Consider the following 25,531-nt stretch of genomic DNA (forward strand, 5'->3'; position numbering starts at 1 on the left):
GAATCAAGGCAAGGGATCTTAGTGGGACAGAAATATTAGGAAGCCAATAAAGAGGAAAAGGACAGCAAAAATGCCATGGAGTATTACCAATCAGGGGGAATGACTCATTTGACCCATCCAAATAAACATGCGTGGTGACATGTCAAGAGCATCCATTTGGTGTCAGTTGTGTATCACACCATAGTCACTGTGTTCCTTTGAGCAGGATAATTCACCATGTTAAGACTCGGTTTCCTCTTCTGTAAAGTAGGAATAATGATGCTTACCTAATAAGGTTATTCTGAGAATCAAATTACAAAACGTACCTAAAGTGCCTAGAAGAGTAGTCACCCCCAAAACAATACCACACCTTGCAGATGTTGTCAGCGCCAAGTCCATATCCCCTTTGAACTCACCATTCCCTGTCTAAGGTGATGGCTTCTTACTGAGAGCATCCTGACTGGGGCATCTCAGCCCAGGTACCTGGAGCAGGCTGGAAGTGCCAGGGAGTTAACAGTTCCAGGAACAGCCTTTAGCTGTTCAATCAGCAGAAAACTTAGTTTAAAAATACCCATTTCCTTACTCCTTGGGAGGGATAACTCTAAGGCTTGTTCCACACTGTCTCTGGGTTTGAGCCCCATTTGTCCCCGTGGTAACGCACCCTATGTTGGTTTCTATTGCTTCCCTGCTCATTTTCTGACTTCCTGATGGGAGCTTCCTGGGATTACCTACAAAATAAACCACTAGCACTCAAATTCTTGTTTCAGGGACTTCCCTGGTGGAGCAGTGGTTAAGAATCTGCCGGCCAATGCAGGAGACACAGGTTCGAGACCTGGTCTGGGAAGATCCCACATGCCGCAGAGCAACTAAGCCCGTGCACCACAGCTACTGAGCCTGCGCTCTAGAGCCCGTGAGCCACAGCTACTGAGCCCGCACGCTGCAACTACTGAAGCCTGCGCACATAGAGCCTGTGCTCGGCAACAAGAGAAGCCACCACAATGAGAAGCACACACACCAATGAAGAGTAGCCCCCGCTCGCCGCAACCAGAGAAACCCCGTGCATAGCAGCGAAGACCCAATGCAGCCAAAATTAAATAAATAAATAAATTTATGAAAAAACAATTTTTGTTTCAGGGTAGAATCCAGCCTCAACGTTATATCTTACAATGTCAACAGGCTTAATAATTTGGACAATTGGGTTTACAATAAAATGTTTAATTCATTAGCCACGCCTTGTCTATTCAGCTTCCTTCTAATCTCCTCCTTTCCACCTCACAGCCATTGCCTCAGTTGAGCCTCTTATTTACTGATGGATTTATTGATTTTTGTCTGTCTAGTCTCTAACTGATCTCCACGCTTCCAGTAACTGTATCCTCTAAACCATCACCCCCTTACTGCCAAAGTTGTTATCCTGAAATGCAGTCTGGTGATGCCATTCCCTTGTTTTTGTTTTTCAAGCCTTCAGTGATGCCCATTGCCTCCATGATTATGTCCTGAATTTTATAATACAGTATGTAAAAATCCTCAAAAGCTGGTGCCTACCAACCTTTCAGCCTAGTCTCCAGTGACTGCCAAACAGAGCCAATGCTCAGCTCACGCAGAATAAGGCAGTGTCTTCCCAAAAGTCCTATCACCTGTCACCTTTCCATGTGTTTGAAGGTGCTTGAAATCACCCGCTTGAGGAATCTGGCTCATCTTCAAGGTCTGGCTCAAGTCCCCCGCTCTCTGAGGTCTTCTTCAACTGTACCCTCCTCTGGGTTCCCACGGTAGCATCTGCATTCACAAACTCATTCATTCATTCAACAAGCATTTTTCTGAGTATATTCTACTATGTACCAATCATGTGTTAACCTCCCAGGGAAACCATGCTGGATAAATGCAGAAATAGCTCCTGCTCACATGAAGACCACAGCTGGAAAAGGGAAAGACATTAACAGGTAATCATATAAAAGTTTGTTACAAACTGTCATGAGAGTTTACCATACAGGACAGCCAACATACCCTGGGGTTGGGGAGCTTCTCACTAGGAATGGGTTTGAGTTGAGAGTGAACTAAGAATTAACACAAGGAGGTGGGACATACACTCCAGGCTTGGAGACAACAGCGGGTAGGAGGGAACCTAATACTCTTTTTGAGGACTAGAAGGCCAGGGCATTGAAGCAGAGAGGCCGAGGGAGAAGAGGCCCTGACACTATTCGTTGTGTCCTGTCGAGTTGCTGACTGTGTCCTTCCTGCCTCGCGCTCTGAGAATGAGCTCCTCAAAGGTAAGGACCAGGAGTTATCGAAAGTCATGTCCAGCCCAGCAATTAGAACAATGCAAATAAACAAAATTAATGTACCCATTTTATGGATGAGGAAGCAGAGGCTTGAAAGACTGAATGAGTCATCCAAGATCCTAAGGCTGGCTGTGGTTGCACAGTAACTAGAATATACACCTATCACTCCTCAACCGCATCTTTCCTTAAACTGCTGTAAGGCAATCCCCCATCTTTTTTCCTTAAAAAAAAAAAATCTAAGATTTTCCTGTGAGCTCTTTTTCAAAGCCCTCGATAACAAAAGACAAAAAGCCAGTTATTGCTGCGCGTGCACACACACACACGTGTGTGTGTGTGTGTACATGACTGTGTTGCGGAGGGGTGCACACTGATCTGATCTTCTGGGGGGGAGGTCAAATCAAGTACAGGACCGCTTTCTGGTACTGAATTCTTTTTGGAGCCTCTTTAACGGCCCCAAATGGTGCGGGTAGTGAGAATTAGCCATCTGAAGATGCTCCTGGCGATGCCGTAGAGAGCATCCGCGATAACCCTGGAGGTCCTGAGTGCGAAGACCCTGGATTTGGACTCCTCGGGGCAGCGAGAGGGATTTCTAGTTTCCAGCTTCCAGAACCTCTCCTCTCTTCTAGCTGGGACTGATGGTTTGGGAAAAAGCACCATTTCCAGTCTATCCCGCCCGCCCCCTCATGTCGGTGGGAGAGGAGGCAACCTTGGGGCGGGGAGGCATCCTCCAGACCCAGACATTCATCTCTGTCCATTTCAAGGCGCCCAGCCTGCGCCGTATATAACGAAGTATTGCGCCCACAGCGGAGGGCAAGGCGTCCTCTCTGCATGTTTAACTCACGAGTTTGGGGCAAATCTGGACTCTGGGTCTACGATCAAGAGCTTGATTTGACACTGGTTGAGAAACTGGAGTTGAGGCTTTGATCGGGCAGGGAAGAGCGGTGGGGAGCGAGGTGGGGCGGACAGGGGCGCGGCTCTTGGGAGGATTACGGCGGAGGCTGTGGACCGCGGCGCTGCTCGCAGAGGCTGCAGCCATTGCACCGCTGAGCATCCCACATTCAACAGGAGGAACCCGCGGGAGAGGAGCCCCAAGCCCCCCGCGCCTCAGCCGCTGCAGCCCGTGCGCCCCGCGGCCGCGCGCGCCATGGCCAAGGAAGGCGTGGAGAAGGCGGAGGAGACGGAGCAAATGATCGAGAAGGAGGCAGTCAAGGAGCCGGCGGAGGGCGGCGGCGGCTCTCACCGCCTCGGGGACGCCCAGGAGATGCGCGCCGTGGTGCTGGCCGGCTTCGGGGGGCTCAACAAGCTGCGGGTCACCAGGAAGGCCATGCCCGAGCCGCAGGACGGCGAGCTCAAGATCCGCGTCAAAGCCTGGTCCAGTATCCGCGCCTTTCTCTCTTTTTCTCTCTTTGCGCGCTCAGTGCTCCGGGGAGCAGGTTGGGGGAGAGCCTCCGTGGACACCCCCCTCCGCGCCCTCACCCGGGTCTCAGAGCCTCCCCGAGGCCCTGGGCCAGCTGATGCTGGGGAGGATGCTGAGAGGCGGCCCTCGCCCTCCCCAAGCCGGATCTAGGGGTGACCGGAGGAGCCTGTGAGAGGGGAAGGGTCGATGTGGCGCCCAGCGCTCAGGGTCTGGAAGATTGCGCGGCGGAAGCTCTCCGTGGGGTAGGACAGCTCAGCTGCCAGGAGAGGGGGTTTGACGACAACATGCTTAAAAAAATAACCGTCGGCTTACTGTGTACGAGCTTTCGTTTTTTAGAGTTTTATGTGAGCGATCTTATTTAATACTTCCTGGGACCCAGTGAGTTAGGTACCATCATTGTCCCCCATTACAGGTGCGGCAGCCAGGGTTCGGAGAGTGATTTACCCAAGATCTTTCGGCCGCCACTAAGTGGCATGGCCAGGATTTGATACTGGATCTTTTCAGCCTCTATGCTATTGTCCTGGTGGGGCTGGGGATGGAGTGCGGGGCTGGGGAAATGCGTCCTACCTCGTCACCGCTGCACACTCCCGTCCTAGTGGTCTGATACGGGGAGAGGAACTGGGAAGCATCCTAGGTACCCAGCATCTAAGCCCCGTGAGGGGTGAGGCCAAAACTGCTACTTCATCACCCCTCTTTCCCCACAAGCATCTTCTGTGTTTCTCTGAAGAGGAATGACACAAACAAACAAAACAACTGAATCTTCTCCTAACTCCCGCTGCCATCTCAGGAGGAGCTCAGCAATCTGAGTACCCTTCTAGTCCCCACTCCTCCCCAGGGAACTTCAGACTGCCGCCTCCCTCCTCCCTTCCCCCTCCCCCTGCCGCCCCCCTCCTCCCTTCCCCTCCCCCCACCCCCCGAACCGGCTGGGATTCCTCCTGGAGTGTTTAAGCCTCTCTTGTGCTGTTACTATATGGTCATTTCCTTGGAATTCTGGGGAGGGAGGGCTCACCCCAGAGGGTTCGCTGGACCACCACTCTTGAGTTGTCCATGCAGCAGCGTGGGAAGCTTTTCAGGGTAAGTTGCTGTTAGCACAGTGAGATGGGCCCACCCCTTCCCATCGCGGTTTTTTAAAGCCCCCAACAGACACTGCTCCCTAAAAGCAGCAGCCAGCTCACCGGTTCCCAGGTTAGACCCCCAAACTCAGAATCTGGGAACAATCTAGAGTCAAGAAAAAGGCAAAGGAGCTTCCCCTCCCCTTTGCCGCTTTGAGAGCAGACGCAGGTTTCATTCGCCAGACTGGAAGGAGGCTGGAGAGAGGCGGTCGCTGCTCTCTGGCTCACTCATCAGATATGGGGCTGGTCATGTTTGACTCTAAACACAGGGGCCTCTCCCTGGGAAATTCAGGGCAGGGGACAAGGCTCTGGCCAACTGGGGGATCCTATACAGTTCTATTCTGTTAACTCTTTCTGAACCAAGCTGGCTGATCCCAGAAGGCAGAGCTTACCTCTGCCCTGCTCACCAATAAATTCCCAGTGCCCAGCGCAGAGCTTGGCACCCAGTATATCCTGAATAAGCTCTTGCTGAATGACTAAGTTACTGCGGGATGAATGGATGGAGGAAAGACGCCTGGAGGGGGATTGTTGAGTCATTATTTTTCTTCACTTGCTGGTGGAAGAATGTCTATCTAGTAACATTAAAACTGTGTATTGATAATTCTCCTTCCTAAACCACCTATCAAAAATACTGTGTGTGTGTGTGTAATTTATGACCCTCCATTCAAATTGAGGACTGGGTTCTAGGACTCTTTGTCAGAGTGTATTTTCAGAGAGTGAAAATGTCGAAGCTACTTTTTAAGAGAAAAGATTGTCATCTGCAGGGCAAATAGGTCTGGGTTCTCCAGCCTTTTGCTTACTGCATAAATGCTGAGAGGATCTGAAGCATTTGGAAATAATACCTGTCAAGATGAAGGCCGGGAGATTGATTTTCAAAGCCAGACACTGAAGCCTGTTTTTCACTGGAGCCGCACACACACACACACACACACACACACACACACACACACACACAATGGAATCACTGCAGATCCCCCACCCCAGTTGTTCAGAAAGCTAGCTAGCCATGGGGGGTGAGGGGGCGGATTTGGAATACAGTATTGCAAAGGCCCAGATTGATTTTCATTTCCCCAAGTTGGAAGCAGAGATAATCGGTTTTGCAAGGGGGGACTGGAATCTGTGAGGATTGCCTGCTGGGCCCTTCTTTGTCCACTAGGTTAGGATTGGCTGGCCAAAGATGCCCATTGATTGTAAGTTTAGCCTTGGAGCCAGGATGACTCATTCTGTAGTTTTATGAATCAGCTGATCGCCTCCTGGATGAAGGGTTCCCTCTTATCTGTTCTCCCTCTCTCTCTCTCATTCTCTATTTTTAATGTAAACCTTTTATCATCAAATAGGATATGCTTTTTGCTAGAGAATAAAGCCTAGTTTATCTGAACTAGTAGTATTCAGACCTGGAATGAGGGTCCAAGTTGGTTACTGTATAAATTTTATGGAAATGGAAGGGAAGAGGCTGGGGGAAATACATATTTTATCTCATTTACCCATCTCATCTGTGGTCTAATGCAGTAGGTATTATGGTAGAGCAAACTGAGGCCTGGAGATGTTTGGTAAATTGCTAAAACATCACACAGGTAGTAGAGATAGGATTTGAATCCTGGTTTGTTTCTCCTTAAAGCTCTGCTGTTTTCCTTTTATTCTATTTTGTCTCCCTCTGTGGAAAAGCCACAAGATATGTAATTTACTTCTCCGGACCTTTGGCACATAAGCTTGCTTTCTTTCTTTTCTTCAGTGAATATGGCTCCTTTGATCTGTTTATGTCTGGCTTAAGGAAACATTCTCTGGCCATTCCCAGAGTAATACAGCTTTCCCCGCAAAGTGGAGGCTTGATGGTCAAACGCAGCTCAGAAAGAACCACTGCGGGGTGTGCAGGGTGGGAGGGATAGCCCAGTCTTCCATCTAAATTGTTGCCAGAGCATCAACTTTAATGGGGAGCCTGTTTCATCTACCACTCAGTGAACAATTTACACAGCAAGCGATTTAACTGGCCGAGGGGAAAAAGCGCCCGGCCTTTGGAGAAAGATGTATCCATGTAACCTCGGTGAGCATCTCTCTTAACTTCTCCAAGATTTTTGTGCCTCAGCTGCAAAATGGGGATACTGAAATGAACATCATGGTGTTGAGAGGATCAGATGCAGGACCCAAAGCTGGCACTAAGTAAACGGTAGTTGTTGTGACTGTTGTCATATCTATGCCTGTACGACATACTTCCTGGAGACTTGATGACTTGGAGATGTATAATATAGGCAGTGTTATATCACATCTGCTTAGTGATGAAGAGTGAGACCTTCCTAGACATGAGTCCCAGCTCAGCCACCTGCTAACTGGCTATCCCAGGACTGGTCCCCCGGAGGCGGAGCCTGGGACAGGGATGCTTTTTGAAGTGGCTGATGTAAGAGGTGCTCTTGGGAGACGGGGAGCAAGGGAAGCAGGATGGGGCTGGGCAAGTCCCCAAGCCAAGCAAGAGCTGGGTCTCAGCCGGATCCCACCAGGGGTTATGGAGCATGAGTTGTACCATAGAGTCAATCTGACCTTGTAGCAATGGGGGAAGCCTTCTGGGCCACACACCCCCCAGCCCCTGTCATCAGTCGGTTCTGGGCTCTGGGCTGCTTTCCAAGGGGGGACGTGGAGCCTCTGTTCCCCGTGGAAGAGGGGACGGGGACTGCTCTGAGCTCTGAGCAGCCAGCTCTCCCAGCAGCCGGAGGATGGGTGCACTGCCCAGTAAAAGGGATCTGAGTGGGGCACAACGAGCGCCCTCTACACTGGTTGACCTTGACCGTGTCGCCTACTGCTCTAAACTTCAGCTTCCTGCTCTATAAAATGGAGATAATAATAGCACCTCCCTTCAGAGTGCTGTAAGGGGGTTTCTGCTGAGTCACACTGAGCCCACGGTGCATCAGGACCTTTATGGTGATGCGTGGCACAGAGCAAGGGATCAATGAATGCTAGACATTATTATTATTACTATAAACTATTATTCTTGGTTTCCATAGATACCTTTTATAGTCTACCATTCAGACCAGCACTCTTTGGAGAGTGAAAGAACACTGCTAGTAATTACTCTGGGATAGCAGGGACAAACTGGAACCGTTCTAGGCAAACCAGGGATTGTGGTCTCCCCCGCCCTGCCCCCCGCAGGTGTTAAGGGTCTGATCTATGCCTTTGCTGCCAGCAGTCTTGTAACAGTGGAGGTTCTTTTGGACAGGAGCTGGTGGGATTTGAGGCTGAGGGTCTCCAGACTGGGCTGCAGGAATGTATTTAAGTGGCCATTAAGAAGCTGGTCTGTTTTGTGGCTCAAATTGGCTTGTGGTGGAAAGGCACTAATGGACTGGGGACATTTATTTTCCCAGACTGATTTACAGCAAGAGGCCACATGAAACTGCTGGAATGAGACCAACTGGATGAAAAATAGTTGCAGCCATCAGCCAATGGCGCCATTGGCTGATCTGAAAATGGGCCGAGGGCAGGCCACGCTAGAGGAAAGCCAACAGATTGGTAGGATCCTAATATATCATGAGGGTAAAGTGCACTGGAGATGGGGAGGGAACTCATATCTATTGGGCACTTGTTAGGAGCCAGCAACTGAACTGCCTGCTATACACTCTTTGTTTCATTTTATCCTAATGGCAACTCAGCAAGGTCAATGTTACGATCTCCATTTTAACAATGGGGAAACTGACATTCGGAGACAAGTTAAGATCACAAACTCTTAAGTGGATGAGCAGTATAAAAGTCCTAGTCTGTCTTGTTCCTGGACTCTTTACATGTGGGAGTCTGATTATCAGAGAGACGCAGTGACAAAGGCACAATGGACAGAGAGACAATGAAAGACCAAGAGACAGAGAGAAGCAGACAGACACAAAGACCAGAATCGGAACTACAGAGAAAGAACCATGGATGCATTTGACTGATTTGAAGTATAGCTGATAAGACTCAAAATTGCATGGTGCCATCTTGTCTCCCAAACTGGCCATTGTGCTTCTGAACCACATTCACTTTCTGTCCATTTCTGTGGTCTGGGATGCTTTTGGGACCCACCTAGGATCACACTGCTATGGCTGTTGACCCAGAACACCCGTGCTGATTCGATATAATCATCACTCAAGACACTGAGTTCCTTCCTCTGCCCCTGTGGCCTCCATTGGGCTATGGTTACATTGGCAACTTGAGTGCAGGATGTTACCAAACCACACAGCAGTAAAGTGTCCCTGACAAGGCCAGTCCAATGAAATACGGCCAATGTGATCTTCCCTGAGTTTATTCAAATAAACAAATGGAGTGTATGAGGTTAAGTGACACAGATGTTTGTAAAACTGAGAAATTGCTTGGAGGGTCTCAAGACCCGAGCCAGGAGCCACCATGGCACAGAGACTGGAATAAAGTGTTCTGAGTCACCTGTGTTGGATGGGGCCATGAGGACTTGATAGGAAAGGATGAGTCTGCTGAGTCACACTGAGCCCCGTTTGGTGACGAGAAGGTAGAGATGCTGCTTCTGGGGTCTTTCTTATTCATCGAAGTTTGCGTTTTCCCATTATCTGTGTCCTCCCTGGAGAGGGCTGGTGATGGTGGCAATGTTTGCTCTTGATCCAATAATGGAATGGACTTCCTGTCTCCCCAGCAATTCGAGGAAGAAAGGAAGCCCAGAATCAGTGTGTCTTCTATTTCATTCAAAAAGGAAATGTAGACCATGTTATAGGACATCTGACATAGAGCAGGTTCCCATAAACAGCAGCCTGATCTTAATTAGACAGAAGCCAATGGCAGTGGCTCATGATGGGCAAAGGGAGTGATGACTGATACTCAAGCTCACTCTACCCTCCACCGGCAGCATCTTTGTAGCAATAAAGCCTATCATCCTCGTCATTTTTCATCTGCCGCTCACCCATGAGTTTATCATCTTTACTTGCTAAGGAAAAGGGACTCCGAGATGAAGTGTAAAGAGTGAGAAGCTACAACAGATCTGAGTTCTTACCCTAACCCTACCTCACCCATGGCTGTGTGACGGTAGGCAGACAGCACTTTCACCTTGTCCGTATCCTCACGTTGGTAATAACACCCTCTTTTTGGTATTGTTATGAAGACTGGCTGAGAGGCTGTGAAAGTCCTCACTGCTCCTTGCACATAGTGGGCACTCAGTAAAAGTTATTTTCCTTCCTCTGTTACCAGGGCTGCAAAAGACAGAACTGGGACATGATGACCCCATCCTCCCATTCCCAGTCCTGATAATCTCCCACCAAACTACGTGGGCAGCAGGGAGTAGGGTGCTGGCTTTTGAGTCTTATGCCCAGGGTTGGGAATGGATTTGGACTGAATGTATTGCTACCCTAACACCAGCTCTGCGCACACTCATTTGGGGGTAGCAGCACAGACTTCTCTGATAGCTGGGTGTGCAAAACAGCCCAGCCTCTGGAGTTTGGTTCACACTCATCCAGAAGAACCCAAAATCCCACGACCTTTGGGCAAATCACTGACATTCAGCGCCAACAAAGCTCACCCAGACATGGGAAATAGCGCCCCCGTGACCCCAAGTTCCTGCCACTTCTTATTCTTCATAGGGATCTTTTTTGGCATCTTGGCATTTGTCAGAAGAAAACGTTTAATTAGAAACAAGAAGACGCTCTTCCTAGGAAAGGGCAGTGGGCGTGTAATCTCAAATTAGTTTAATTCCTCCATGTGTGATCTCACACAGAACATCGGTTGGAGCCATGGTATTAAAATGAGTAAATGTAATGTTTGAAGACCCAAGAGACAAAACAGATGCTCCAGTGAAAGGGGCTGTTTCATCTTTAAATGTGATATTTCCTTTTTTTTTTTTTTTTTTACGGTACGTGGGCCTCTCACTGTTGTGGTCTCTCCCATTGCGGAGCACAGGCTCCGGATGCGCAGGCTCAGCGGCCATGGCTCACGGGCCTAGCCGCTCCGCGGCATGTGGGATCTTCCCGGACCGGGGCACGAACCCGTGTCCCCTGCATCAGCAGGCGGATTCTCAACCACTACGCCACGAGGGAAGCCCGTGATATTTTCTTGATGACAGCCTGCAGTGAGCTTCTGTCCTCAATCTCCTTCCGTCAGTGACCCTTGATCTCTCAGCCTAAGCCTCTTCCCCAGCACTGTCCTGGGGGCAGGAACATGCGAGTCAGTGGTTCCCCAAACAGAAACCCCTTGGCAAGTTAAAGCACTGGGTTCTCTTACTCCTGACTTCTCCAAACACCTGTAGTCCCCAGAGCCCATTGCAGGGTAATTATCTTCTGTGAGAAGAATGATAATGATTCATTTCTTGGGCTGGCACTGACTAAACACCCAAACTGGATGGGAGGCAGGATGCTTTTGGTTATAAAAGAGTTAATGTTTGAAGTGAAGCAGATGTGGATTCAAGTCCTGAATCTGATCATTTTAGCAATCTCTATAAACTTGGGAAAATGACTTACTCATTTGAAACCTCAGTTTGCTTATCTGTAATATGGGTATAATTATAGTCCTTATGGGATAATTTTGTGTGTGTCAGGATCAAAAGAGAGATCATGTCTAAAGTATATAGCAATAATGTTGGCATATTTAATATTTGTTGAATGAATGAAGTCCTTGTCGTATAGTGTATGTTTAATATATATTAATGGTGTGGTAAGGAGGAGGTGCAAAAAAATAGGACATTAGAAAGTCCCTCCATGTGTCATAAAGTTTTCTGAATGGAGTCCCTATTCAGATTCCACATGTCTTCCCCAAAGGGTACAAGACCCTAACATCAAAAGTAGCCTGGACAGGGCTTCCCTGGTGACGCAGTGGTTGGGACTCCGCCTGCTGATGCAGGGGACACAGGTTTGTGCCCTGGTCCGGGAGGTTCCCACATGCTGCACAGTGGCTGGGCCTGTGGACCATGGCCACTGAGCCTGCGCGTCCGGAGCCTGTGCTCCACAACGGGAGAGGCCACAACAGTGAGAGGCACACATACAGCAAAAAAAAAAAAAAAAAAAAAAAAAGTAGCCTGGACAGAATGTGCCACCATGGCATGACGTAAACAAGAAGATCCAGATGAATTCCTGAAGGAACAAGAGAGGAAATGGAACCACAATGTATCGTGCTCCTGCTGTGTTCCAGAAGCTGGGCCAAGCTTAGGGATCTTCAAAAAGAATACCAGTCGCTTTTGCTCTGACCTCTCTTTCCTTCATTTCAGCCTTGGTGACTGTCATGATGAACTTGTCCCCGGGCTTCTAGGCACTCCCCTTTCCTTCCATCTTTTATCTTCTCTCTCCTCGTCTGTTAGCTTCACGTGCTCCTACTGCAATGAGCTGCCTTCTTGAGACTTGGAAAGATGGCAGCCTTTCGCCCCAGCTGCCTTCTGCAAGTTTAGCAAGCCCCACTGCAAAGAGAACTTTCTTCTCCTGATTTTCATATATCAAGGAAGGAATCTGATTGGCCCTTCATGTATCACACACCAGCCCCTGGATGTCCCTCTCTCTGTTTGGCCCAAGGGAGTGTGGTGATTGGCCACATTTGTGCCCCATTCTGTTCTATTCTGACCTAGAAGAATGGAGCCTCACGATTGAGAGCCCCACCAGGAGCTCATGAAGCGTGTGTGTGTGTGTGTGTGTGTGTGTGTGTGTGTGTTTGGGGGTGGGGGTGGGGTAGATACTCTAAATGGAATGGAGGGCAGTTATCAGACGGCGCAGGTAAGAGACACACTGGACTGATCAAAATGGCCGTCATCATGGGGGACAGGAGATGCTTCTTCACCCAGGAAAAGTGAAGAATCGGGCAGGGGACTGGAGAAGGCAGCTCCATTCCCTGTCTTGGGACTTTACATCTCTCAGCACCAAGTTACTGAATCGTATTAAATAACATATATAATATTTTCAACTTTGAGGCCCATCATCTTTTAAATCTCTGGTCGTCTTGGACATTCCAGAAACTCTCTCTGTTCTCATTTAAGTGATGAACACCAAGCCTGGGGCTTGGGTAACAGTAGGCGCTCAATCAGTGTTTTGGGGGAATGAGTGAATATATTGGGTTGGCCAAAAAGTTCGTTCGGGTTTTTCCGTACCATCTTATGGCAAAGCCCAAACAAACTGTTTGGCCAGCCCAATGTTACCGACTTTCCCCAAATTGTTAGTGTACGTTTTGGCAGAAGCGGCAGTGTCACTTGTAAATGTGACGGTCCTCATACAAACAGTGGCCCGTCCACACTAGAGTGCCTTCAGCCTCCCCTCTGCCATCTCAGCTTTCTCTGACAGAAGTCTACATCTCTCCAGCACGTGGGTCTTTGAGTGGGGACTTGAAAGAATACCAAAGGAACTATGTTTTTGGAGAGTTTTACTTCTCCTTGACACAGTCTGTTCTCTTGAAACTAGAGATCACTTAAAAATATTTCTTTATTTATTTATTTATTTTTGGCTGCGTTGGGTCTTCGTTGCTGCACACGGGCCTTCTCTAGTTGGCGGCGAGCAGGGTCTACTCTTCGTTGCGGTGCGCGGGCTTCTCATTGCAGTGGCTTCTCTTGTGGCGGGGCATGGGCTCTAGGCACGCGGGCTTCAGTAGTTGTGGCACACGGGCTCAGTAGTTGTGGTGCACGGGCTTAGTTGCTCTGCGGCATGTGGGATCTTCCCAGATCAGAGCTCGAACCCGTGTCCCCTGCATTGGCAGGCGGATTCTCAACCACTGCACCACCAGGGAAGCCCCTAGAGATCACTTTTGAACCCTCTAATAACTACGTTCCCGAGGCTGGGAAATGTGGGCCTCTGACTTCTCAAGATGCTCTGTCATTTCCTCCATATTGCCGTGCGGCTCCATCGGGGATCGGAGGCTAGGGCTCTTGGAGAGAACCCGGTGTGCTGCTTCTGATGATGGTTATTCCAAGAGCACTTGAACTCAAGTGTTCCTGCGATGCTTGTACACCTGGGGATGCCAGGCCCTGCCAGCCTGGGTGTTCAAACAATATTTCTAAACTAAACATATGGTGGTAATCCCTTGTGTAAGATACACACACATCAAATCATGTTGTACACCTTAAATTAATACAGTGTGTCAATTACGGCTCAGTAAAACTGGAAAGTAAATGAATAAATATTTCAAGCTATTGGGGAAAAAAAGCCCCTTTTAAAACAGTATGTCCATGACTCTGTTCCTACCTTCCTTTGTGGGTGTCAGGCCCCCCACCTTCAATACTTCCCAGATAGTTGCAAGGGTTTCTTAGGGGTTGTAGCTTGGATGCTCAGAAGCACAGTTCTGGCTCCTCATTGACTGTGACCCTCGCCTGCGGCTCTGTGCTCCCCATAGACCAAAGCCACCCAGCATGTTTCCCCATTTCCTCTCCAACCCAGGTGGAGTCTGGCCCTCTGCTTAGGCTGTGGTCCCCTTTCCACCCAATGCAGGTTATAAAGCAGCATATGCTACCTTCTGTATTATTCCTCCTCCTGTTTGGAGCTTATAATAATGACACTCTTGTCATTAATCATTTATCATCATAATTATCATAATGACCTTTACTGAGTGATTTCTGTGTGCCATGGGCACCACATTAAGGGTTCTTTAGAAATTTCTATGATACCAAACATTTTCCAGATGAAGGGAAAGGATCAGAGAAATAAGGGAACTTGCTAAAGATCACACATCTCATAAGACAAAGAGAGCTGGGATTTCAGCCCGGGTTTGCTGAAATCAAACTTCACTCCCACTCTTCACTGCTCAGTCCTAGACACAAGCCTCTGAAGTTGAAGGGCAATCTGAGTTGGACCAAACACCACATTCAGAGTCAAACCTTCCTCTTGCATTGCCACAGGCTTCTTCATCTAGGCTTCTGTTCTCCAACTCAGATTACCCTTAGGATGAGTTTTTCTCTTTCCCCCAGAAGGCTTATCTGCTCTTCAGCCAAATAGATACATAGTGGGGCTCAGACACTCTAAATTCTGCAGTAAACTCTGATGAAACTTTCAAACTGCACTCTACAAAGCCTCCTCTCCTTCCTCCCAATGCAGACATAACTGCTTCTTAAAATAGACAATCCATCAAGTAACAGACTTAAATAAAAAATAAACAGATCCCTGTCTAAGATCAGAAAGAATGGCTTTTCATTTATCTATGCTACACAGAGTGCAATCAGCTAATGGGGAGCTATTAAACCCACTGTTCCTATGATTGGTCTGAATGATTTCGTAATTGGATTCTCTGTATTCTCCAGCTAAACTGAATGAAACTGTTCCAACTGGGGACCCTGTAATAAACTCTTGACTCAACGTTTCTGCAGCCAGAACCCAGGATGCGTAATGCAGCTAGAAACGTGCCCACCTTCCCAAAGACAGCCCTTTCTGCTTTCAGATACTGGAGAACATTTCTGTCTGACCACAGAGGAGACGTCCCATGCCCCTGGGACTGCTCCTTCGTAGGAAATAAAGAGCAAAGGCAGTTTGCACCCCCTCTACCCACTGAGTCCACATCTCTGCCCTCAGCCAACAGCGTTTATGGGACACGTGACTTCTTTTTGCTCTCTCAACATTTTTTGTTCCTTTTCCTATTCTTTCTTCCTTTTGTATCCTAGATTTAGCTGGCATGATTCACCCTTGAATAGAAACCCAGTTTCCAATATAACTGAGAAGCACTGTCAAATTCTGTTGAGTCCTTCAGAAAACACCAAAGCTGGATCCATCCGTGCCACGGAGAAAAACTTCTCGAAAACCTTCTCTTCCCGTTTAGATCCCCTCACTGCCTCCTGCCCGCTCCAGACTCTCTCCCTGTGCTCTTGAAACTCTCCCAGATGCTCAACCCCTGCCCTTGCTATCTCTCGTCTTTTGCATCTATCTTTGCTCACCTTTCACATCTATTCTTTTATCTTCCAGGATAAATACTTGCTCTTCCCAAAGCACATCAATCAAGCAGGTCTTTGTTCTTATCAGCTTTCCCTTTGGCTTTCCCTTTGCTACACAAGGCTGCCAACCAATAATTCCCTCTAGCAGAAGGAAGGAAAGAGCTTGAATCACTCCTCGGTGTTTTCCTACTTACGCCTTCAGTGGAGGAATCATCGTTGGCAAGGCTAGATAGAATATACCCTGGGCTAAGCAGAGAACGTGGGAAAAATGGATTTTAAGGCAAACTCTCTGCCTTGGAATTGCGCACAGTCCATGAGGAGGACAGCAGGGTAGTGACTGTGTTACCGCCTCCATCTTAGGCTAATTAATTTGTTTAATTGAAGTAGAGTCGATTTACAACGTCGTGTTAGTTTCTGATGTACAGCAAAGTGATTCAGTTTTACATATACATATTATGTTTCATGCTTTTCCTTTATGGTTTATTACAGGATATTGAATATAGTTCCCTGAGCTATACAGCAGGACCTTGTTATTTATCTATTTCATATATAGTAGTTTGTATCTGCTAATTCCAAACTCCTGATTTATCCCTCCCCCACCCCCTTTCCTCTTTGGTAACCACAAGTCTGTTCTTTATGTCTATGAGTCTGTTTCTGTTTCGTTAATAAGTTCATCTGTGTCATGTTTTAGATTCCACATAGAAGTGATATCATATGGTATTTGTCTTTCTCTTTCTGACTTCACTTAGTATGATAATCTCTAGTTGCATCCATGTTGCTGCAAATGGCATTATTTCATTCTTTTTTATTGCTGAGTAGTATTCCATGGTATATATGTACCACATCTTCTTCATCCATTCATCTGTCGATGGACATTTAGGCTGCTTCCAAGTCTTGGCTATTGTAAATAGTGCTGCTATGAATATTGGGGTGCATGTATCTTTTTGAATTTGAGTTTTCATCTTTTCTGGGTATATGCCCAGGAGTGGGATTGCTGGATCATATGGTAACTCTATTTTTAGTTTTTTAAGGAACCTCCAGACTGTTCTCCATAGTGGCTGCACCAATTTACATTCCCACCAACAGTTTAGGAGGGTTCCCTTTCCTCCACACCCTCTCCAGCATTTGCTATTTGTAGACTTTTTAACGATAGCCCTTCTGACTGCTGTGAGGTGGTACCTCATGGTAGGTTTGATTCACATTTCTCTAATAAAAGCTAATTAACTTTAAATACTAATTAAGTAAAATTAAAAGTTCAGTTCCTCACCCACACTAGCCACACTTCAAGTGTTCAGTAACCACACATGGCTAGTGGATGCCATATTGGACAGAGCAGATACAGAACATTTCCATCACTGCAGAATATTCTTTGGACAATGTTGCTCTAGTCTACCTTATTCGTTTTCCCATTGAAACAACTGTTTCAGGAAGCATAGTTTTTATCAGCAGCAATGACTTAGGAGATAGCTGTCATGTTATAGCAAAAATTGACTGTTTCTCTGTGGGAACCCTGCCCCTCTGGGGCTCCAGTGAGAAGTCAAGCAGTAAGCGCTTTGCACTGTCTCATAATGCTTTCTCCCCTCATGGAGAGGTGGGATGAGGCTGGAGAGCTTGGGAGAATGGAAGCAAAGGGCTCAGCCATGCCTAAGTGACACTTAGCTGTGGAACGTCCATGACTTCTGCAAAGTGAGTTAGTAACTGCCCTCCCTGCACTAGCTGTGACCCGTATCCCACTGCCCGTTAGGGAATTGTCATACTATGAAGTCATTTATTTCGTTGATCTCTGAACTCTTGGGACCCAGAGGTGTCATTGTCACTGTTGTAACATTAGCCCTGAGCCAAGTCCCAAATCATGGAAGGTCTGATGAATTTAAATTAAGTTAGTTTGAATGTTCTATACAACCAGTCATTGCCAGGCACCTGTTTGAAGTCAATGACTGTCAACATCTAACCTGAACCACAGAGATTTTAACCTTTTCAAGAACCTTCTTAGGAATAAATACCTGCTGTGTCCCCAGGAGAGGCTGAGAGTAAATAAATAACTCCAGGTCCAGAAATCAAGGGGTCAGTCTTGGCATCAAGGAGAGCTTGTTTTGGACCCATTCATGCCATGCTTTTCTGTTGCTGTTGAAAATGGCTCTTGATATTTAGATTCTCAGTGTACCTCCTTGGTCATTTTGTTCCATGTTTGAAATACTACTGAGGTGTTCTGAATACTAATGTGGACGTATGATCGGAATATATTTCTTGTCTCTGAGGAACAACAGACCTGTACAACTATAGCTCAATCTGTATTGCCCTCACAATTCAGGTCCTATGTTGTAGATAAAGGGATCTGGTCTGGGCAACAACAGCATTATTTACTTAATAAGTAAAGCGGTAGGTTATGAAAAACATCAGATGTGTCAGAGAACTTCATGTTTCACATCTAAAAATAATGGTTAAACAAGGTAAGTAGGATCGCATGGAGGCAGACACGAAGGAGGCCGCTGTCGGGGGCCGTGGCCAGTGACGGGCAGAAGGGGGTCTGAGCGTCCATAACACACTCTTTTTTTTTTTTCTTATCTTCTTTATATTTTATTCTCTCTGGGGATGGAAGGAAAATGGTGTACTTGTAACCAGAAAGTTTTCTGGGTTTTTTTGTGGAGGTTTTTGTTGCTCTTGTTGGTTGGTTGGTTGGTTTTTAAGTAGAGGGATGAGATTTTTAAACCAGGAGGTTCATTTTAGAATTCGGGCTCTTAACTCTATCCCATGCTGTGTTTTAGCATCAAACATGACAGGCTGTTTAGAAAATGTGGTGGAGTCGAACATTTCTGAGTTGAAAATTTCTCTCCTGTCTCTTTCGCTTACATGTCATTTCAAATTATTTAGTCAATTTGAATGTCAGTTTTTAGTTATTTATTCTTGGTTGAGGATTTGAAGAGTAGTCTACACACTAGTCGATGAAGATCTTAGCGGAAGCAAAACTATTTGTTCAGAGGTTACTCCCTCTTTTCTATAATGTTTTGTTATGTTTGCATTCCTTTTTTATTACAGCATAGTTGATGTACAACACTGTGCAAGTTTCAGGTGTATAACATAGTGATTCACAATTTTTTAAAGTTATGCTCCATTTCTAGTTATTGTAAACTATTGCCTATATTCCCTGGGTTGTAGCTTATTTATTTTATACATAGTAGTTTTTACCTCTTAATTCTCCACCCTTTTTTGCCCCTCCCCCTTGCCTCTCCCCACTGGTAACCACTAGATTGTTCTCGGCATCTGTCATAAGACACTCTTTCCAACTTCTGATAGAGCTCAGGTGGGTTCTGTCTCCTGAGGTCCATCCAGGACAATTCTGGCTGTTCCCCAGTGAAAGATGCCATTTGAGATGTGCATGAAAGGTCTCCTTGTTCTGATAAAGTGTTTATTCTTCCATAGCAGATTTGTATCAGTCTATTTTCATAGTCTTGAGATCATAAAATAGGTACTTAAAGCCAAAAAGAAAGGAAAAAGAAAAAAAAAAAGAATTGGGAGCAAGATTTTCTGAGATCAATGCCTGTGGTCCTAGATGTTTTCAAGTTATCAGCTGCAGTGAAGAAACAAAAACGAAAACTTCCATTCTGGGAACATGAGGGAATGACTCAAACGTGTACTTCTTTGGCCCGACTTGGATTGGGAATTCAGTGCTTTGATAAACATTGCAGCAGCAAGACCAGAGCAGAATGAGGAAGGGCACAGCTTCCAGGGCTGCTTTTGCTCAGAGCAAAGCCTCCCATTAGGAGCCTCTGGGAGAGGCTGCCATGGGTGCTGGGTTGTTGATGTTCACCAGGTAGAGGGAATTGCAGACTCCCCATGTGGGATTTGACCATGTTCCCCTGGTGTCCGGGTCTTCTCCAGCATCCTGTGATTCCCGCCTTCCCGCAGACACCTAGAAAGCCCTGAGCTACTATTTTTCATGGATTTCCCCAAGCAATTTACCAACCTTGCATGCATATTTTTTCATAGTGAAAATTGTCTATTAAACCCTGTAAAAGGCTCTTTTTTTCTTTCCCCAGCATCATTGAGATACACTTGACACTTAACATGGTGTAAGTTTAAAGTGCACAAGTGTACAACTTTTGTAAATTGCAAAATGATTACCACTGTCCTATTAGCTGCCTCCATCCTATCACTTTGTGACCATTTCTTTCTTGTAATGAGAATATTTAAGATCAACTCCTGCATGTGTTTTGATGGTTCATCCACCTTTACCCTTCTCTTTTTTCTTAGTCTGTCTCCTCAACGCCTTGATCTCTACAAATCTTCCCTTTCCCTTTCCTCTCATTCTTTCAGGCCCCAATTTAAAGATCTCATCCTCTTTTCTGCCTTCCCAGCATTGGTTATAAGAATGCCTAGACCTTTCCTCTTCAGGGACCACTGTACAAAGGACACCTCCATAAATGCTCACCATCAGTGACCACTGCTCTGTGCCTGGAGGGGAATAAAACCCAATAAAGGAAGATCACAACACCCCTCTTGTAGTGGATACTGTGGTACACTACCCAGAACCCTCTTTTAGGACCGAGGTGCTCATTCCCCCAGCTACAGGAAGTGATGGCTGCTGAGGGTTCGCAGCTGCGTCCCTCCGGAGGAACTGCCCTCAGCAGAGGCAAGCATCCTTGCCCAAGATCAGATCCCCTCCCTGGGGGCGGCTCTCATCCAATGACCAGTTGATGCAAGGGTAAAAAGTTCAGTCCCTTTGCCTTGATTCATCATAACTTGAGGGGACCGTCCTAGTTCCAGAACTTTCCATGGATAAATTGAGTCCTTTTTACTACTACATCAGTGTTTCAACCTCTCCATCTACTCAATCCAGTTCCCCTCACCCCCATACAGGTGTTCCCTGGAGAACTCCCTATAAACCCTCTGGCATGCAAACCTCAGTCTCAGAGTTGCTTCCTAGGGGGCCTGACCTATGACGCCTTCTTTGTGTGTTGATGATGATGATGATGATGGTGGTGGTGGTGATGGTGGTGATGACGATGATAGCAGCTCACACTTATTGAGCACTTACGGTATGTGAAGCACTCTGCTTTACATGTACTGTCACATGCCATCCACACCAACCCCTGAAAGGGTGAGGGTATTACTAACCCATTTTTGAGATAAGGAAACTTAGGTTCAGGGAGATGAAGCTACCCACGTGAGAAGGAGCCAGTAAGCAAAAGCTGAGGATTTAAATTTAGCTTTGGTGACTGCAGAGGGTGTCAGCAAAGCTAACAATTCTTTGGGAAAGCCTTTCCAGGGCTCATTGTTTTGACTCCATGGTTATCTTGTCTGTGAGCCCATCTCCTGGTGTCCGGGTGAGCTCTCTAGCTACACTTCTGTAAAACCACTCATCACGCCACATTGTGAGCAGCTTTCATGATTCTGTTTCCCCATGAGAAACTGAATCCCCTGTGAACTGTGGATATCCAATACTAAGTGTCTGCTCGGGATATAGTAAGTGCTCAATGTGACAGATGAGTCGAGAAGTCCCCTCTTTGTAACTGGGAAAACTGAGTGATGCTCTCTCAGAAGAAAAGCAAGGGGCAGTAGCCTCTGGAGACATCACTTGCCTTCATCCCTTGGCTTTGTAAACCTCGATGCGCCTCCGTTTTGTTCTCTGTGAAATGTAGGTCATGTCGTGTATCTCTTTGCCTTGTTATGGTTGTTGGAAAAATTAAATATTGCACTTATAAAACACTTAACCCCAAGCCTGATACACAGCAGGCACCACATAAATGTTATCCACTGCAATGACTCACCACCAGTAAGTCCTTTTCTCCCCATGCCCCATCACTTGAGGAATTAGAATGGGGATTTCTAGAGATTCTACTAGCTTCTTGGGCCCCCCCCCCCATCACAAAGCCCTATATGAGAACTGGTCTCAGAAAGGGTCCATCTCTTCTTAAACAGTCTTCTTTGTGGGAACAGCTGATTTGGGGCTACTTAGAGCAATTTTTCTCAGTGCTAATGGCATGTGAGAATGTGTGCTTGGGTGAAACAGACTCTCACGAGCTACAGCCAGGATGTACACGTTAAAATATATATATATATCACCACGATGATCCTGACATGCATCCAGAAAATGATTATACTTGAAACTTGGTCAGCCTGCACCCACGGGGTCTGCAGTTATTGCCGTTGGGGGAGGGTACTGACTGCCATCGCTCACAGAGTGAGGCTCATGATCTTAACACAGTATTTGTTTAACATGAATTCAAAGTATCTTGGAGATGTTTCAGAGAATCATAGAGGTCATGATTGAAAGAAACTTAGAAAATGTCAGCTGGTCCTATGTCTTGAATTCCCTCCATGACATCTTTTGTGATCTTCACAAACACCCTTGGTAACCTGGAACGTGACAGCCTATCCAACATTTTTTTTTAATGATTAACTTTAATAAACAAAATTACTCTGTCAAAATCTTCTAAAAGTTTCTGAATGCTTACTCTCAATTTCTGTACACATCTTCTCCCGACCGACAGTGACTAGTTCAAAGACCGGCATCCGTGCATGGACCACATTTTGATTAGCTTTCATGTAGTGGAGACCAGAGTAGTGATGATGTAGAAGAGATGGGAGGATTGCTGGAGTGGTGTTTGGAGTGGCAGAAGAGATGAGATGAGGTGCGCAGTGCAGGGACTGACTTTGCTCTCCAATATTTTAATCAGCAATTTAGACATAAAAATTAATGGCATGATAACTGCATTTTCAGAGGACACAAATCCAGGAGGAAAAGCCAATTTTTTTGGATGAAAGAATTAGGATCCAAGAAAGAGCCAGACAAATCTGAATGATGAATCTAATCTAATAAGACCACATTTAACAAGAATAAATATAATTCTTTGGACTAGGATCAAAAAATTCAACTGCCCTAGAGGACGAGAGAGCTTTTCATTTTCTTATCTATTTAATCATCATCTATTAATTTTTACCTTGTCTCGTTCCAAAGACAGCTTGAAATAGCTTAAAAAGAAATAGATACACTAGCGATTCTCTAAGTGTGCTTCCCAGACCAGGAGCAGCAGCATCACCTGGAAATCTGTTAGAAATGTAAATTCTGGGACTTCCCTGGTGGCACAGTAGTTAAGAATCCACCTGCCAATGCAGGGGACACGGGTTCGAGCCCTGGTCCGGGAAGATCCCACATGCCGCAGAGCAGCTAAGCCCGTGCGCCACAACTACTGAGCCTGTGCTCTAGAGCCCGCGAGCCACAGCTACTGAGCCTGTGTGCCACAACTACGCAAGTCCGCGCACCTAGAGCCTGTGCTCTGCAACAAGAGAAGCTGCTGCAAAGAGAAGCCCGTGCACCACAAGGAAGAGTGGCCCCTGCTTGCTGCAAGTAGAGAAAGCCCACGTGCAGCAATGAAGACCTAACACAGCCAAATAAATAAATTAATTAACTTTAAAAAAAAGAAAGAAAGAAATACAAATTCTTGGACCTCCCTTATAGACCTACTTAGTCAGGAATGCAGGGATGGGGCCCAGCAATCTGTGTGTTTACAAGTACTCCTGCGAATTCTGATGCACAATCAAGTTTGAGATCGAATCTAAGAGAGTTTAAGATTTTTTTTAATGGAAACTCCAAAGCATTCAGAAAGTTAAGATGAAGTTGAGTGTTAGCATAACACAGAGAATGAATGCCAGAAAGTTCTGCAGTGTGTGGGGAGGGGTGCTACAAATTTGGTTCACAGCTTCCTAGTAGCCAATGCAAAGAAAGAAATATAATCAGTTTCTACACTGCACTGGGCCTGTAAGAGCCACACAAATAATCTCTGTGCTGAAATTTGAGGAAAAATTCCCTGTCTTCATAAAGAAGAGAATGTATATTTTAACAAATATTATGTTCAGCAATACCCCTCCAGTAAGTAAAACAGTGGGTTTCTGAAGGTTGTTTCTGTGGACATGTATCTCCCAATTGAACCAATGATGGGGCAAGATTAGGGATTTCTATTGAGTGTGAAATCGAAATATATGATTGGGCTCTACTGAGCTGCATCAGTAAAGAAGTAGTCTTCTGGAGAGGAAGGTTTTCATCATACAGTTCTTTGTGTAATGGTCTGAGTGTTTGGATTCTTGTGGTCAATGCTGAGGATACTGATGATCTGAGGGAGGAACAAGATGGCAAGAGATCTAAAATCTTTTCCCATGAGCCACCCCTGCCTTCCTTTCACCTGGAAAATAAAAGGGGACCTTCTCCATATCTACTTGCCTCTTCTTTGCTAAATCCTTCACAGGGCCAATTTTATCTCAAATTGGAAAATTAATAAACTGTAGCTGGGCTGATTCTTCTGTCATCCACTTAGTGGTGTACTTTAAGAAATAATTTATAAGCTTTTGCATAGCAAAGGAAACCAAGAACAAAATGAAAAGATAATCTATAGACTGGGAGAAAATATTTGCAAATGATGCAACCGACAAGGGATTGATTTCCAAAATATACCAACAGCTCATACAGCCCAATATCAAAAAAACAAACAACCCAATCAAAAAATGGGCAGAAGACCTAAATAGACATTTCTCCAAAGAAGACATACAGGTGACCAACAGGCACATGAAAAAATGCTTAACGTCGCTTATTAGTAATGAAATGCGAATCAAACCCACAATGAGGTATCACCTCACACTGGTCAGAATGGCACCATTAAGAAGTTTACAAACAATAAATGCTGGTATAGAGAAAAGGGAACCCTCCTACACTGTTGGTGGGAATGTATACTGGGGCAGCCACTATGGAGAATAGTATGGAAGTTCCTCAAAAATCTAAAAACAGAGTTGCCATATGATCCTGCAACCCCACTCTTGGGCATATATCCAGACAAAGCTATAATTCGAGAAGATGCATGAACCTCTATGTTCACAGCAGCACTGTTTACAATAGCCAAGACATGGAAGCAACCTAAATGTCCATCAACAGATGAATGGATAAAGAAGATACATATATACATATATATGCATACACATATACATACATACAGTGGAATACTACTCAGCCCTAAAAAAGAATGAAATCATGCCATTTGCAGCAACATGGATGGACCTAGAGATTATCATACTAAGTGAAGTAAGTCAGTAAGAGAAAGACAAATGCCATATGATATCACTTATATGTGGAATCTAAAAAAAATGATACAGCTGAACTTATTTATAAAACAGAAATAGACTCACTAACATAGAAAACAAACTTATGGTTACCAAAGGGGAAAGGGTGGTGGAGGGATAAATTTAGGAATTTAGGATTAACAAAGACACACTACTGTATATAAAATAAACAACAAGGACCTACCTATAATGGAAACGAATCTGAAAAAGAATATATATATGGATATGTATAACTGAATCACTTTACTGTCTACCTGAAACATTGTAAATCAACTATCCTTCAATAAAAAAGGAAATAATTTATGTCTTCTTTGATATTATTAGCATATCCAACGGAAATTAACAGAGCCCAAGCCAGAGCTTTGGGGACAAGAATACACAGCAACCTACCATGGTTTATAGGTAACAGAATGACAGCCTAGTGGTCAGAAACTCAAACTTTTTAGCCATATAAAAAGGGCTTGTACCCCAGTTCTGGTACCTACAATAGGGCCTTGGACAAGGTACTATATCTTATTTAGGCTTAACCATCCTCCTGAACAAAATGGAGATGAAAATGGCCCATACCTGAATACCTAACCTGTAGCATCATCATCAAGTGAGCAACATTTGTTGAGTCTAGTAGAACATAAAATGAAAATAGCTAGACATCTCCCATGAGACTTTACAGGGTTGACATCCATCCCTTCATAGATAATAGAAAACAAAGTACAGACGCCAAGGCTAGCTTGCCTTCCTTCAGCTTCTAGATAGAATCTGAGCATCCCAAGTCAGTGTCGTTTACCAAGACCACCAAGCATCTCTTCCTCTCTACCTCAGCTTTCATTTTGATAATATTTTAAGC

General features: G+C 45.7%; 1 protein-coding gene across 1 annotated transcript in view; it reads left to right on the plus strand.

Moving 5' to 3' along the window:
* Positions 1-3,307: 3,307 nt before the first annotated feature.
* VAT1L (vesicle amine transport 1 like) overlaps positions 3,308-25,531 on the plus strand; it is a 152,253-nt gene continuing 130,029 nt past the window's right edge. The window contains exon 1 of the mRNA XM_060085173.1: positions 3,308-3,626. Coding sequence (XP_059941156.1) covers positions 3,400-3,626 — 227 coding nt within the window. The 5' untranslated portion in view covers positions 3,308-3,399. The remainder of the gene's footprint in view (positions 3,627-25,531) is intronic.

Source organism: Mesoplodon densirostris, chromosome 19 (assembly GCF_025265405.1).
Source record: "Mesoplodon densirostris isolate mMesDen1 chromosome 19, mMesDen1 primary haplotype, whole genome shotgun sequence".
In the NCBI taxonomy this organism is placed as follows: Eukaryota; Metazoa; Chordata; class Mammalia; order Artiodactyla; family Ziphiidae; genus Mesoplodon; species Mesoplodon densirostris.